Below are 14,299 nucleotides of genomic sequence, written 5' to 3' on the forward strand. Positions count from 1 at the left end.
CCCTGGGACTAGGGCAGAGATGCAGGTTGTATGCGGACCACTCCTAAACAGGGGCTGCCTCCCTCTCTCTAAGCCACATTGCCCTCTCCTCCAGCTGGTCCCTTGCAGACATTAGAAAAGCCAAGTCCTCCCTCACAGGCTGCCAGCCCTCCTGACTCAAGAGAATAAAAAGCCATCACCTTCTCCAAAGCAGGCAAAGCTGGAGAGACCTCCGATTCTCAATCCTCTCGTGGGTGAGCAGCAGGGACCTGAGTCCTGCACCCACGGGAATCTGCTGGGATGCAGGCTTAGCAGCTCCACGTGAAGCGGCTTCCAGACAGGAGAAGCACTGAGGAAAAGCCTGCGTTTTGGCCCTGTGTGTTGTTACATGTGGCCTATGAGAGAACACGGGGCTCCCGCTGTCTACAGCCAAGACTCCAGATGTTGTCACCCAGTGTCACTGTAGGAAGTCTGGAGGGAATAAGAAGGGACCCGTGGATGACCCTGAGTGAGGAACATGTGGCGACATGGAAGGAGAGGGTGATGGGAAGCTCCCTTCCCATAAACAAGTACGCTAGAATATTCAGAAGTCAGACACGGTCGGAGATACTTCAGGCAGCTTTCAGCCAGCCACGCCTCCGAGCTTGGAAGTGGCTGACATGAGCTCCATTTGGGCAAATGCTCAACCCAGAGACAGGTTCACTAGTCCCTGTCATGCCATTTCAGTGCCAACTTGAAACCAGGTGTTGGTGGCTCATGCCGGTAATCCTAGCTGCTCAGAAGGCTGAGATCTGAGGGTCAGGTTGAGATTAGGAGTCAGTCTGAGCAGACACATCTGACAGACTCTTACTTCCAATTAACTTGCAAAAGGCTGGAAGCAGAACTATAGCTCAAGTGGTAGAGAACCAACCTTGAGTGAAAAAGCCAAGCAAGAGTGCTAGGCCCTGAATTCAAGTCTCAGTACTGGCACGTAAACAAATAACAACAAGTCAAACTTCTGGCTGGCAGGAAGAAGTGAGGTCTGTTTTAGAGGTTGGTTATGAACTATCGTGAGGCATGGAATGGGAAAACTTTGCTATGAGCTTTGTCTCAAGTTCTTGATTTTTTTTTTCCATGGCTGGTGTCAAACTCAGGGCCTTATGAATTCTTGGCACTTGCTCTACTACTGAGCTACATCCTCCAGCCTGAGAAAATAATTTCTGAACTCAGCAAATCAAATAAAAGCATTCTAGGCCTAAATATACAACCATGAAAAGAATCCGAAAAGAAACATCAGCCTTGGGTGGAAATCCCAGCTTGTGCCACAGAACCTCTGCTAATCAGCACAGATTGACATACTCCCCCTCCCCACCCCCAAGGCCCAGCAAGAAACCCAAGTGACAGGTACACATCACATGTTCCTCCCACGTGACTTCAGCAAGTCCAGGATGTGTTGTTCTACATTGTGTTCACTACACAAGTCCAAAGAATGTTATTTCCAAAGATTAGTTTGAATGGTGCCCCTGGAGTTGTATGAAGCTGAGGATGGACACCTCTTCCCGAGCAGCTATCCATCATCTACCATAGCCTCACAGCTAAAAAAAGACTTACGTCTTTAGAATAATCATGTTTCATTTCTTTTTTTTTTCTTTCTATGCTCAAGCCACAACTCTACTTTTGGCTTTTTGGTGGTTAATTGGAAGTAAGAGTCTCATGGACTTTCCTACCTGGGCTGGCTTCAACCAACCATCCTCAGATCCTGAGTAGCTAGGATTATAAGCATGAGCCATTCTTTCTTTTCTAAGGAGCAGACTCAATGATTTCTTTTACTTTTCCTATGAAGCCCAAGTGAGTCTGGATCTTGTGATCTTCCTGCTTCTATTTTCTAACTGCTGCATTCTAGAACGCACCAACATATGTGGTAAGAGTCAGTGATTGCTGAAATGACTTCCTCTATAGTCTGATACAGATCTTCAGCTGGAAGGTTTTCTTGTTTTACTTTTTTGCTTTTATTTATGTCTGTCATGGGGCCTGGGATTTTTTTTTTCAAATTCTTTATTGTGATTAAGTGATTACATAATTCCCCAAATTTCACAGTATTGTGGGATAGTGATGCTTAGTTTAAGTCACAAACACATTCTAACTTTCATGGGGCAAATTGTCTATCGTGCTCTATAACATTTGTGAGTTCTATGAGCTTTGCAATACAGTTATTTCTTCCACATTGGGTGATATGTACATTTCTGTTGTTTTGCATAGCATCAGCTGTTCCCTCTCGTTCCCTCCCTCCTATCGCTACTATAAGTTGCTTAGTTCATTTTGATCAATGCCCAGTGCAGCTGATGGGTCCCCGCTGTTGTATGTTTTTCCCTGATTCCCTCTAGTTCTGTGTCCTCCTCCTGGTTTCCCTCCAGTGTACACTTATATACCATATATGTGAACAGCAGCATGGGGTTATTTAGGATTTGACCAGATAAGAGGAAGTCCTTTGTTTCTTAAGCCTTGTTAACTTTGTAGTTGGGATTTTTTTTTTTTTCTCAAACCTGGTGCATCACTTTAAGTCACACCTCCACTTCGATTTTTTGGAGTTGGTGTTAATTGGAGATAAGAATCTCACAGACTCTCCTGCACAGGCTAGCTTCAAACTGCAATCCTCAAATCTCAGCCTCCTGAGTAGCTAGGCTTACAGGTGTGAGCCACCAGCACCTAGCTGTTTTTATTTTCTGTGACAGGCTTTGGCTTATGAAATTTTGAGATTTCCAACCCTAACTTGATTCTCTCCTTGAGCTGACCCAACACTTTTCCCAGCCTGAGTTTAGGTCTGTGAACAATGGAGTCCACTAGGGGCAAGAAGCTCAAGGCCACACACAGCCCAGCCTGTCTTCAGGGTTGGTGGAGGCAGGGTAAAGTCATGTTAGATTTGACTCCTTTCTATGTCAGCTTTCTATTTAAAGCTATTCAAGGCCATCTTTAATCATCAGATCCCACAGGGCATGAGCCACTGTGGCAGATGACTCTGAAAAGGGAGAGGCCCTTGGCATTAACTCTTAGCTCTTCAATTCCAGTCCTACATATAGTCTCTCAAGTAGTCACCAGGACCTGAACTGTGAGCCCTCCCCGGCAATCTTCATCCAGGAAGGGCCATGGTCAGAGTTCCTACACCCCAAGTGCAGCTTCCCTACAGCAAGCCACTCCTACACCATGATCCCTTATGCCTCAGCAGAGAGGGAAGAAGCCACAAAAGGGCCAGGCTGGTGCCAGGGGTATTGGACCTGAGAGAAGGGACCTCTTCTATATGACTCTAAGGAAACCCAGTTAGGTGGGGAAACCAAGTCCTACTTGGCAACTGCCCTGCTTGCTAGGGTCCAACTCATCTACTGAAACCTACTCCCTAGTAGGATGCAATTTAAAGGGAATTAGGTCACACAGGTGGGACCTGTGCCCTTTATAAAAAAGGCTCCAAAATGCTCGTGAGCCCTGCACAGCATAGGCCATGGCGAGAAGACTGCCCCCTATGGGCCAGGGCTCCCCACATCTCACATTGTATCTTTCACCTCCAGAAATGTGAGGAATAATTTTCTTTTCTTTTCCTTTTTCACTGTTTAAGGAATTTTATTAAAGCAAGAATTTTATAATCCAAATAATTTTCTGTGGTTTATAAGCAATGTGGTTTCTGGCATTTTGTCACAGCTGACCAAACAGATCAACTAAGACAGTTTCGCTTCTGATTCTGAGGAGATCCTGGGTGGGGGCTGGTAAAGAGCCAAATATTAATGACGCAAAACCCAGTGATCCACATACTGGATAAAGATAGCTTTACTACTTCCCACTACAAAGCCAGGTGCCAGTGGCTCACTCCTGTAATCCTACCTACTCAGGAGTCTGAGTAGATCTAAGGATCCTGGATCAAAGCCAGTCCAGACAGAAAACTCTCAGAGACTCCTATCTCCAATTAACCACCAAAAAGCTGGAAATGGAGCTACAGCTCAAATGGTAGAGCACTAGCATTGAGCAAAAAAGCTCAGAGACAACACCTAGGCTGAGTTCAAGCCCCAGTACATGCATGAAAAACAAACACACATTCCCACCATATGGTGGTACCCTGGAGGCCAGGCCTAAGTGTCCACTTGATTCTGGTCTGCTCTATCATGACTCCTGCCTTCCTCTGACCCCAGAGCAGGTGGAGACTGTTGATCAAGGATGTACCCTTGGGATGCCAAATCCAGACTGTTCTCCAGGGATCAGTAAAGGCAGATGCTGGAGAACATCCTGAGCTCTCGGGGAAGCCAACGTCCACTGCCAGCACTTCCGTGAACTGCGCAAACTTCAGACCATATGGGAAAAAGAGTGTCACCATCCCTCCACCCCAGTATGGCTTAGAGCTGCACCTAATCACATGGAACAGACACCTGGGCCTTTAGAGAGCTTTCTGGGGCTTCCTGGGAGTCTGTTATCATGGCTTAGAAGGAATCACCGTGTAAGAGCAGAAGTGCATGCACATGCACATGCACACACACGTGCGTGCATACGTGCATACACACACAATCACTCTTACCCTCTGGGTGGCGTGATTCAGCATCTCCTGCCAGGCAGAGTCGAACTGCCGCTTGTCATCCTCCAACAGCCGCTGCTCGGCCAGGGAGATGGTTTCCTTGGCAGCACGGAGAACCTCAGTGGCCCTCTGGAAGTCCTGTGTGGCTTTCTGAGCCTCCAGCTGAGCCTGTGTGAGAAAAGATCCCTGTGAGACCTCAGGCAATGTCGGGGCTCCATGCAGGCCACCCTACCCCCCTCCTTCCACAAAAGCCAAGGACTAAGATACACCCTGTCTGGCTCTGCCTCTCTACTCTTGCCTCCATCTGCCCAGAAGGGCACAGGAGTAAAGCACACTTCACCACAGACTCCCACCGTGTCAGACCAGCTCTGAGAGAGTAATTCATCCCATGGGAGCCTAACATTTTCTAAAGTGGGATCTGTATTTGCTTTTACTTTTCAGGAAATCTGGAAATTGTAATTCAGCAACACAAGAGTAAACTCCCTGCCTCCCCCAAACCAGAGCTCCTGTTTGAATTCTGAGCCCTTTTTCCCCCTCCCTCCCTCTATCCCTTCCTCTTCCTTCCTTCCTTATCCCCCCTTCTTTCCTTCTTGCTTTGCTTTCCTTTCTCTTCCTCCCCCCTCCTCCGTTTTTTTGCAATGGCACTGAGGCTTGAATTCAGGCATGGACACTGTCCCCTAGCTAGTCTTCTCAAGTCTAGCACTCTACCACCTGATGGTTAATTGGAGATGAAAGTAACATGGTCTTTCCTGCCAGGGCTGGCTTTAAACCTTAATCCTCAGATCTCAGACTCCTGAGTAGCTAGGATTACAGGCAGGAACCTCTTAAAGCTTTGAACTTCTTTCTTCAAGCAAAAACAGATGCTGCACATGTGCCATGCATGGTCTTGCACCTCCTCCTACCGTCACTATGAAATCTAATGAGTGCCAAATGAGGAAACCAACATTTGGTTAGGAGGAAAAGCAGCCTATATGAGGTGGCCTCACACAACATGCTTCTGCGAATCCCTGGAGAGTTTCTGAAATGCCCACAATCCTTCTCTCCTGAATGGAAGCATCAGAAGCCTTCGCTCCTGTCAGCCCCTATCACTCACACACACATCCAATCAATAAGGAGGCTGAGATCTGAGGATCATGGTTCAAAGCCAGCTCATGCAGGAAAGACCATGAGACTCCAATTAACCACCCAAAAGCTGGAAATGGAGCTGTGGCTCAAGTGGTGGAGGGCTAGCCTTGAGCACAAAAGCTGATACCTTCAGGAGGGCTCCTGCTGCAGAATGAATGTTGTATCCCCTCCAAAGTATTTACCTTATTGAAGCCTCCTTTTGAAGTGATTGCATTAGGAGGTGGGGGCGGTGGTGGCGCTTTGGGAAATAGCGGGAGTTAGATGAGGTCTTGAGGGCAGGGCCCTCAGGAGGGGATTAGTGCCCTCAGCAGAAGAGGAAAAGAGATCACACTCCCCCAACTCAAATGGGCCACAAATCCACAGTGAGAGTCCAGGCAAGACCCTTGCCAGACTACCTCCAGAGATGTGAGAAACCAGTGTCTGCTGCTTAAATCACCTGGCTTTTGTTATAACAGTTTGACTAGACAAAGACAGACACACACCAAGATGTATGGTGCTGCTGTTAACACCACCTAAAAGTATGAAAACAGTTTGGGAACTGGATAATGGATAGACTGGGACTTTTGAAGTACATGCTGGAGACCTCACATTTCATACCACCCTCTCACCAAACAGGACACAGTCCATTCTACTATCAGGGCCTTCTGGAGGCTCAAGCTCTGGAGGGCCTTCTTTCCAGGTAGAACAACATTTTTATCACAAAGTCTAATACAAGGCAGACTGTGACAAGCAACAGAGATACAGAGTGCTATTATGGGAGGCGAGGGAGGGAAAGAGCAAGTTTCTCAAGTTCTCTAGGGAAGAATCCTGAGAGGGGTATCCACAGGCCTGGGCCCAGGCTACAAAAACATGGTGGCACTCAAGAGTAGCCATGTGCCATGATGATATATGATCTCCAATGGCAGAAGCTAATTTAGCAATTCCAGAGAGAGGTGGCTGTCTAGTCCGTCCGTCCATCCATCCATCCATCCATCCATCCATCCATCCATCCATCCATCCATCCATCCAGTAGTTCTGGGGTTCAAATCCAAGGCTTTGAACAAGTCCTCTAGTTCTTTTTTTTTTTATTTTTATTTTTTGGGTCCGGTCATGGGGACTGAACTCTGGGCCTGGGCACTGTCCCTCAGCTCTTCACCTCAAGGCTAGCGCTCTACCACTTGAGCCACAGCACCACTTCCGGCTTTTTTCTTTTTGCTTATGTGGTGCTGAGGAATCGAACCCAGGGCCTCAGGCATGCAAGGCAAGCACTCTACCACTGAGCCACCTTCCCAGCCCCAAGTCCTCTAGTTCTTATCACCTAGAAATCTCTGGAGTTTAACCCTTCAAACCCTAACAAAGGCCCTAGGACATGGTATTAATATGTTACCTGAATGAAAACTATGCCCACAGGTTTCATGGCGGTAGAGCACTAGCCCAAACGAAAGTGCTCAGGGACAGCACTCAGGCAAAGTTCAAGCCCCACAGCTGACAGATAAACAAAACTATGCCCTCACTCAAGGAACAGGCCCTCTGCATGCTTCCTCACCCACTAAATGCCTTTTCCATATGAACCTAAAGAGATTCTCTGGGGCTTAGTCAGAGCCAGTGGCTGTGTGGCTACGGCCCCAGCGCTGGGTCAAAGCAATTACAGAGCAACAAGGAGGCTTCAGGAAATGAGTTGTTGATCCATATCAAATTTTACCAGCTTGTGTCATAGCTTTCTGCTATTTCCACTGAACTCAATTCTGCTGGATTAGTTTTCATTTTGTTTTCTTTTGCAGTGATGGGGATCAAATCCAAGGCTTCACACATGCTAGTAAAATACTGTATGAACCCAACGCCAGCCTTGAGGGTCAGCTTTTCACAGATCTAAGCATGTGTCAAACATATGAGACATCACTTTTGACTCAGTTCCAAAGATTTCATGTACAGCCTGAGCCATCATTAGTTTAATATTGGATGATTTCCCTCAACAATATATGTTATAAAGATTCATGGTATGTATTTAGCCTTAGAGAAATCTGAGAAAATTGAGCAGTCGGGAAAGCCAAGGAGACCTGCAGCTGTATTGGTAGATGGCTTGGGTAGCTGTTAATATGTTGTAGAGCCAACATATTAACTTGGCTTGGGGTTGGGGAGGGGGACATTAGAAAAGACAAAGTTCAAACTGTTTTTCTTCTCTCTTGCACTATTCTGAGATTAAAGGCAAACTATTTAAAAATTAAAAAGTCTTAGCTGCAGGTTGAGTGTGGCAGTTCATACTTATAGTTCCAGCATTCAGGAGGCTGAAGCTGGAATAAACAAACAAATAAATAATAAAATAATACAGCAAGCTATTACTTGCTACAAAACACAACTAGGCCAAGTGCCGGTACCTCATGCTTATCATCTTAGCTACTCAGGAGGCTAAGATTTAGAGAATGAAGGTTTGAAGACAGCCCTGGGCAGAAAAGTTCATTAAACTCCATCTTCAACCAACAGCAAAAAGCTGGACTGGCATGGCTGAATTGGCACAGTACCAGGCTAGCAAGCAAACTAAGCAAAGTAAGACCCTGAGTTCAAACCCCAGTACCACCAAAATTTTAAAAGAAAGAAAAGAAAGGAAACTGATAGGATAAAATTAGACTTTGCCAGAGAACCACGCAGATATCTAGGTACAGAGAACAAAGGAAGGTTTATTGCCAGGAAAGAGGACAGCAAGACCCCTTCTCACAAGGGAGAAGTGAGAAGTAGCGCTGGCTATTATCTGAGGTGACCTATATAACCTAGAAGTTTAGGAGGGGCTAGAAGGGCTAGGAGGTAGAGACCCTGGTGTGGACATGTGGTCCAGGGGCTCCATCATGGTGGACTAGGATTTATGGCTGCTGCCCAAATAGTAGATAAGAGGCCCTGCAGCTGCCCAGACCTGAAGGTCACTCTAAGGGGCTCTTGTTGCCTTATATGGTGGGGCCTTATATGGCCCCAGAGAAGTGTCATCCCAAGGCAAAGGGGGTTGGAGGCTGATTATTATACTGCCTTTGCTAAATGGGCCTAGTGTTGCCTAGGAAGGGAGCATGCTAAGCTGTGGAGAGGGGAAGAAGTGAACTAAGCTATGGGAAGGGAGCTCATTTCACTAACAGAAACCTAGCTAGATGCAGAAGGAAGAGCTGCGGGTGGGAGTATATAAGGAAGAAATAGGATTGGCTAGAGGTTGGTAATTATAGAAGCTGCATGTGGCTCCTCTATATTCTTTTCTCTCCTTATCATATATTTAAAGTGTTTGCCATAGTTTCTTGCAGGATAATCCCCATTCCACACAGGGCTTCAGACTGACCAGGGGTGAATCTGACTTAAATATTTCAGATAGAAACCTTGGGGAAGTTCATCATGGACTGGGTCCAGGCTCTTGTATCAGCACCATTTGCTGCCCTAATTCATCTAATGGCTGCTGATGGGAGGGGGTTCCAGGGGGTTCCTTGTACCTCCCGGAGCAACAAATCAAGGCTGGTCACAGCCAGCTGATTTCTGGTTCCTTCCATACTTCTATTCTTTCCACAACAACTGGCAGCTTCCACAGCCTTACAGCCATGTGCACTGGGGTGTCAGGGAACAGCACATCCCACATCCCACATCTCATCCTTCCTGTTCTGCAGGAACACAGCAGATGCCAGCCTCTCCCCGCCCACCCTGGCCAGAAGGGAGCGCCCACGTTCCCCTCAACTTCCTCCTGCTGTCCAGCACTGCCTGCTACCAATCCAACCAATGGCAAGAATCTGAGCCAGGCAAGAGACAGGGACATGAGACAGCAGTGCCCAAGGTTAAGACCCAGCCAGTAGCAAATATAGACCCCTCTCGCCCCAGAACCAATCACAGGATCTCAGGGTTCAAAAGTGACGTAGCCCAACCATTCCACTTGTCTAAAACTCATGCATCTAACAAAGAAACCACACTGTTCAGAGGACCAAGTCTGGGTATTCTGAAGTACCAACCCCAGCATCAACTCATATCTTGCCACACATTCATAGCCAACATGATAAGCCTGCACTCTGCTCCCCTCTCCCCGCATATGCCACATCCCCCACCTCCAAATGCCCTTCTCCTCCCTCTGTCTGGCCTCTAACACTCCCACCCAGGACACAAAGCATCAGTATGTCTCAAAGACCTGCACACTGATCAAAGAAGCCTCCCATGGGGTTGTATTATGCAGACCCAGGCATTGAAAGGTAGCCTTAACACTCTCTGACATTCTAAGGGGGCAAAAAGAGCTGTCATTTGGCAGAGAAGAATCTGGGGTTTTGGCACCAGGCCTCATGACAGTCTTTTGCAGCTAATGAGCAGGTGATGTGGTCTCCAGTCAGAGGGACAGAGCACAGGAGCAGAAAGGTGAGCATGAGGATGGAACAGAGAGGTAGCTTAGGCTAGAATGCTTACCTTACCTGTGCAAGGCCCTGGGCTCAACCTTGAGTACCAGAGGGGAGTGGGGAAAAAAGTCTAGAAAGCTACAACTCCCCAGCCCAACAAGGGAACCAAGGATCTGGAAAGCAACCACTACCATTGCAAAGCTCTGATCCCAAATTCCAATCTCTCGCCTCCTCTGCAGTAGAGGGCCAGGGGCAACTGCTCTCCTCCCCTGCTTCTACCCCTGCAGTCACAGTCCTGGGGATGGTGAGCAGAGCTGCTGCCCATACTTCTTGCCAACCCCACAGTAGAGAAACAGGTCCCCTGTGACACTCCAATCCCCAGGGACCTCAGCTCTTACCACGCCAGAAATCCAACAAAGACACATTCCGGGGCTTTGCACAGAACTGGCATTGACTGGGCAGACAATTGGGCCACTATGAGGTGGTGGACTATATCCAGAGAACTGGGAGGGAAGGCGCACATTCCTGGCATTAACAAGCGACCATTGTCTTGGGTCTACAATCTTGAACAAGTTGTTCAATGCCAAGGCCTCTGATAACACCCAGGAAGCCTTGGTTACAGTACTGAAAACACATTGCTACGTTAGACTCTTTGTAAACAAATGCTCTGTACTGCAGTGTCTGCCTGAGCCAGACGTCAGCAGCCAATGCACCCACTGAGGAATAATAATTGATTGATAGGAATAATAATTTCTATCATCTTTATTATTGTATGTTTGCAGTATTGGCATTAAAAGTGTACAGCCTTGCTTCTTGGTGTACTACTTCACTGATTACTGCTTTGCTATGCATCTACCACAGATACAACACTATGTCACTAGGTTGAACAATAGCACATTTTCCAGGGATGGTCACAGTGCTTTCAAAGCAACACGTTTCAGCTATTTCCAATCATACATGTGTATGTGTATGTGTGTGTGTGTGTGTTGGTATGGGGGCTTGAATGCAGGACCTGTTCTCTGTTCCTTAACTTTTTTGTTCAATAAGAGTCTCATGGGCTTTTTTGCCTAGACTAGCTTTGAACTATGATAGTCAGATCTCAGACTCCTGGGTAGCTAGATCTCAGACTCCTGGGTAGCTAGGATTATAGGCATGAGACACCAGTGCCTGGCTAAAGAACACAAGTTTCAAGCCGCTGAAGAAATCTGAAAAGAGGACAAGGTTCTTGATTTATCTGAGGTACTATGGGGAGGTTGGACTTAATAGGAGGAGGCTAGGTTATGAAGTCCTAGCCTCAAGAATGCCTTAATGACAATTTAATATAGAGCTGGAGGCAGTTTGATGCCTTGTGCTATGGTTGATGCATGTAGGTCCTTCAACCTTGAACTCTAGAACTGGAGGGAATAAATCTCTGTTCAACAGCAATATATTTTTTTAAAAAACACAAAAAAACTATTATTAGTTGCAAGGATATTTTTCTGGTGCCGGAGATCAGACTTAGACAAGTGTCCTATGACTAAGCTACATGCCAAGACCCAATTGAATGTTTTTGTTAGAGATAGATACTTAAGCACAGAGGAATGAAATGATAGCATATCTATGAATAGCTTTAAAATAGTTAAGAAAAAAAATGAAGAAAAAGGAGTGTTGGTGGTGGCCATAGTAAGAGAGGGGTTCGTTAATTACAATCTGCACTTTCATATATACTTGAGACTCCCATAATAACAACTTGTGAGCGAGACATGATGGTAAATACCTGTAATCTCAGCCCTTGGGAGTTTGAGGTCAGCTTGAGCCTGAAACAGTGAGACTGTTTCAAAAAAGGAGGAGGAAGAGAAGAAACAGAAGCCACAGCAGAAGCAAAAAGTGTTTCTGGGAGCCTTTGGTTCATCAGTTTTTGCTTATGCGATTTACCTGACACATAACCACACTCAAGAAAATGCTACCTACTAAAAGTATGGGGTGCCAGGAATATTTGTCAGATATTCTGCCATTAGCAGGGACAGCGGACACACCTGTTATATACCGAGTGACTCCATCAACAGCAACCCACTTTGGAAATTGGAGACTCAAAGCATGTTCTACCTTGAGCCTTCAGGCCAGGAAAGAAATCCATGAAGGGAATGGCATGAGACCAGAAGGAGAAGAAAAAAAAGACAACTCTTCAGGTGCAGATGGCTCATGCCTATAATCCTAGTTACTTAAGAAGCTGAGATCTGAGGATCAAGGTTCAAAGCCAGCCAAGGCAGGAAAGTCCATGAGAATTTTATCCATAATTAGCCACCAAAAAGCCAGAAGTAGAGCTGTAGCTCAAGTGATAGAGTATCAGCCTTGAGCAAAAAAACAAACCAAAACAAAAACCTAAGGGACTGTATCCAGGCCCTGAGTTCAAGCTCCAGTTCTGGCACACTGGCACATGCACATACACACAACTCACACTTGAAGATACCAACATACTAGATGGCAAGTCAAACCTATTCAGTTCCTAGGCCCAGAAGCCTTGGGGTCAAAGTGCTGTAGAAGAAAAGCACAGGGACTCAGGTACTTGTGCACAGTTGATGGCTTTCTCCTCTAGGGATCAGGGAAGCTTCAGAAGGGCACACTGTATTATCTACTTCCCATACCTAGGCACAGGCTGGTGCTGACACAGGTTTAAGAAATATTTATGAAATGAAGATATGCAGCTGCAAGACAAAAAAGCCCCAGACAAGCTCCCTTGTATCCAATCATTTTTAGGCATTTGTGAGGTGGTTTTTTTTTTTTTTCTTTCTCTTCTTTATCCCAGGACGTGTCCTTGGGTGCATTTATCCATGAGTGGAAGTGTATATTCTCCATGGCCATGGGTGTTGGTACAGAACCAAACAGAAGGGGAGCTATGTGCATTAATAGTGTCTTATATGGCATGATTTCTTTGCAATGTCTATTCTCAAATGAGACCACAGAGTGATAGCAAGCATGAGGCTCTGAGTCCATATCCCAGTATCTCTTCTCCCTAAGACTTAATTAAGGGGAGAAAGCTGGAAAGAGACAGAAACCAAGAAGTGACTGAAGAAGTCAGGGGAAGGAATAGCTGAAGGGCCCACATTCCAGAAGATTCTTCAAAGGAGACCTGGTTGATATAGCCTCCCACAAAGCATTCAGAAATTGTTGGGAGCTGGGTGCCGGTAGCTCACACCTGTAATCCTAGCTACTCAGGAAGCTGAGATCTGAGGATCGTGGTTTAAAGCCTGCCTGGGTAAGAAGGTCTCAGACTCTTCTAATTAATCACAAAAAAAGCAGAAAGTTAGTAGAGTGCTAGCTCTGAACAGAAAAGTTAAAGAACAGCACCCAGGCCCCAAGTTCAAGCCCCAGGCCCGGCATGCACACATGCACACACACACATGCATTGGCACACACACGTATGAAGAAAAAATTTCTGTTTGGGGCTAACAGGTCTCAGCAATCTTGTTAGTGAAGATTGTAGGAGGCAGAAAAAAATTCTGAGCCCTAGTTCCTTATCTGAGAAACCACAACCAACAGAGTAGGAGTGGCACTGGAGATTTTTAGCCCTCAACTCTCCTGCCTGTGTCTGCTCCAAGCTGAGGACTAGTCAAATGAAGACCAGAGCCTTGCACAGCTCCAAATTCAGAAGCCTGGGGAAAGGGCAGCTGCCCCCTAAATGCCTCTGTCCTGGCCATCCTTCACCACAACTTCCCTCCTGTGGGGTGTGTTGGATGTAGGACTAAGGTAAACTGCATTTCAGGTGAGCAAACAATCCTTTAAGTTTAGGTCATAAATACTTCTTGGGACAGGCATCCTTTGGGAAAATTATCTGAAATTCAAATTTATCTAGGTGTCCTGCCAACTCTAACTCTGGTTTACCATCTATAAGGATGTTCCACTGTAGACTTGACACTTGACATTTAAGGAAAGAAGGAAGGAAAGAAGGGAAGGAGGGAGGGAGGAAGGAGAGAAGAAGAGAAGAAAACTCTGCCTGGGGCTGGGAATAAGCATATCAGGTTCTTTGTTTTTGTTTTGTGAGACAGGGTCTTGCGGTGTAGAGATCAGGTTAAACTGTCAATCCTCCTGCCTCAGTCTCCCGAGTGCAGAGATTCCAGGTATACACCATCATGCCCATTTGTGTTCTTTTGCTTTTTTGGCCATGGTAGAATGGAAGCAAGGGTTAGGCAACTCTACCACTGAGCTTTATCTTCAACTCAGTGCATCAACTATGTATGTATGCATGCATGTGCAGGTACTGGAGCTTGACCTCAAGGAGTTGTTTTGGTTTTTTTTTTTTTTTTTTGGTTGGTCATGGAGCTTGAACTCTAGGCCTAGGTGCTGTCCCTCAGCTCTTCAGCTTAAG

General features: G+C 46.3%; 1 protein-coding gene across 2 annotated transcripts in view; it reads right to left on the reverse strand.

Annotated features, from left to right (window-relative positions):
• Positions 1-14,299, reverse strand: part of Sh3bp5 (SH3 domain binding protein 5) — an 84,047-nt gene that overhangs the window by 21,613 nt on the left and 48,135 nt on the right. For both annotated transcript variants that reach the window (XM_042679834.1, XM_042679832.1), the window contains exon 4: positions 4,514-4,678. In XM_042679834.1, the coding sequence (XP_042535768.1) occupies positions 4,514-4,678 (165 nt within the window). The remainder of the gene's footprint in view (positions 1-4,513; positions 4,679-14,299) is intronic.

This window comes from Dipodomys spectabilis, unplaced genomic scaffold, assembly GCF_019054845.1.
Source record: "Dipodomys spectabilis isolate Male_0828 unplaced genomic scaffold, ASM1905484v1 ptg000054l, whole genome shotgun sequence".
NCBI lineage: Eukaryota > Metazoa > Chordata > Mammalia > Rodentia > Heteromyidae > Dipodomys > Dipodomys spectabilis.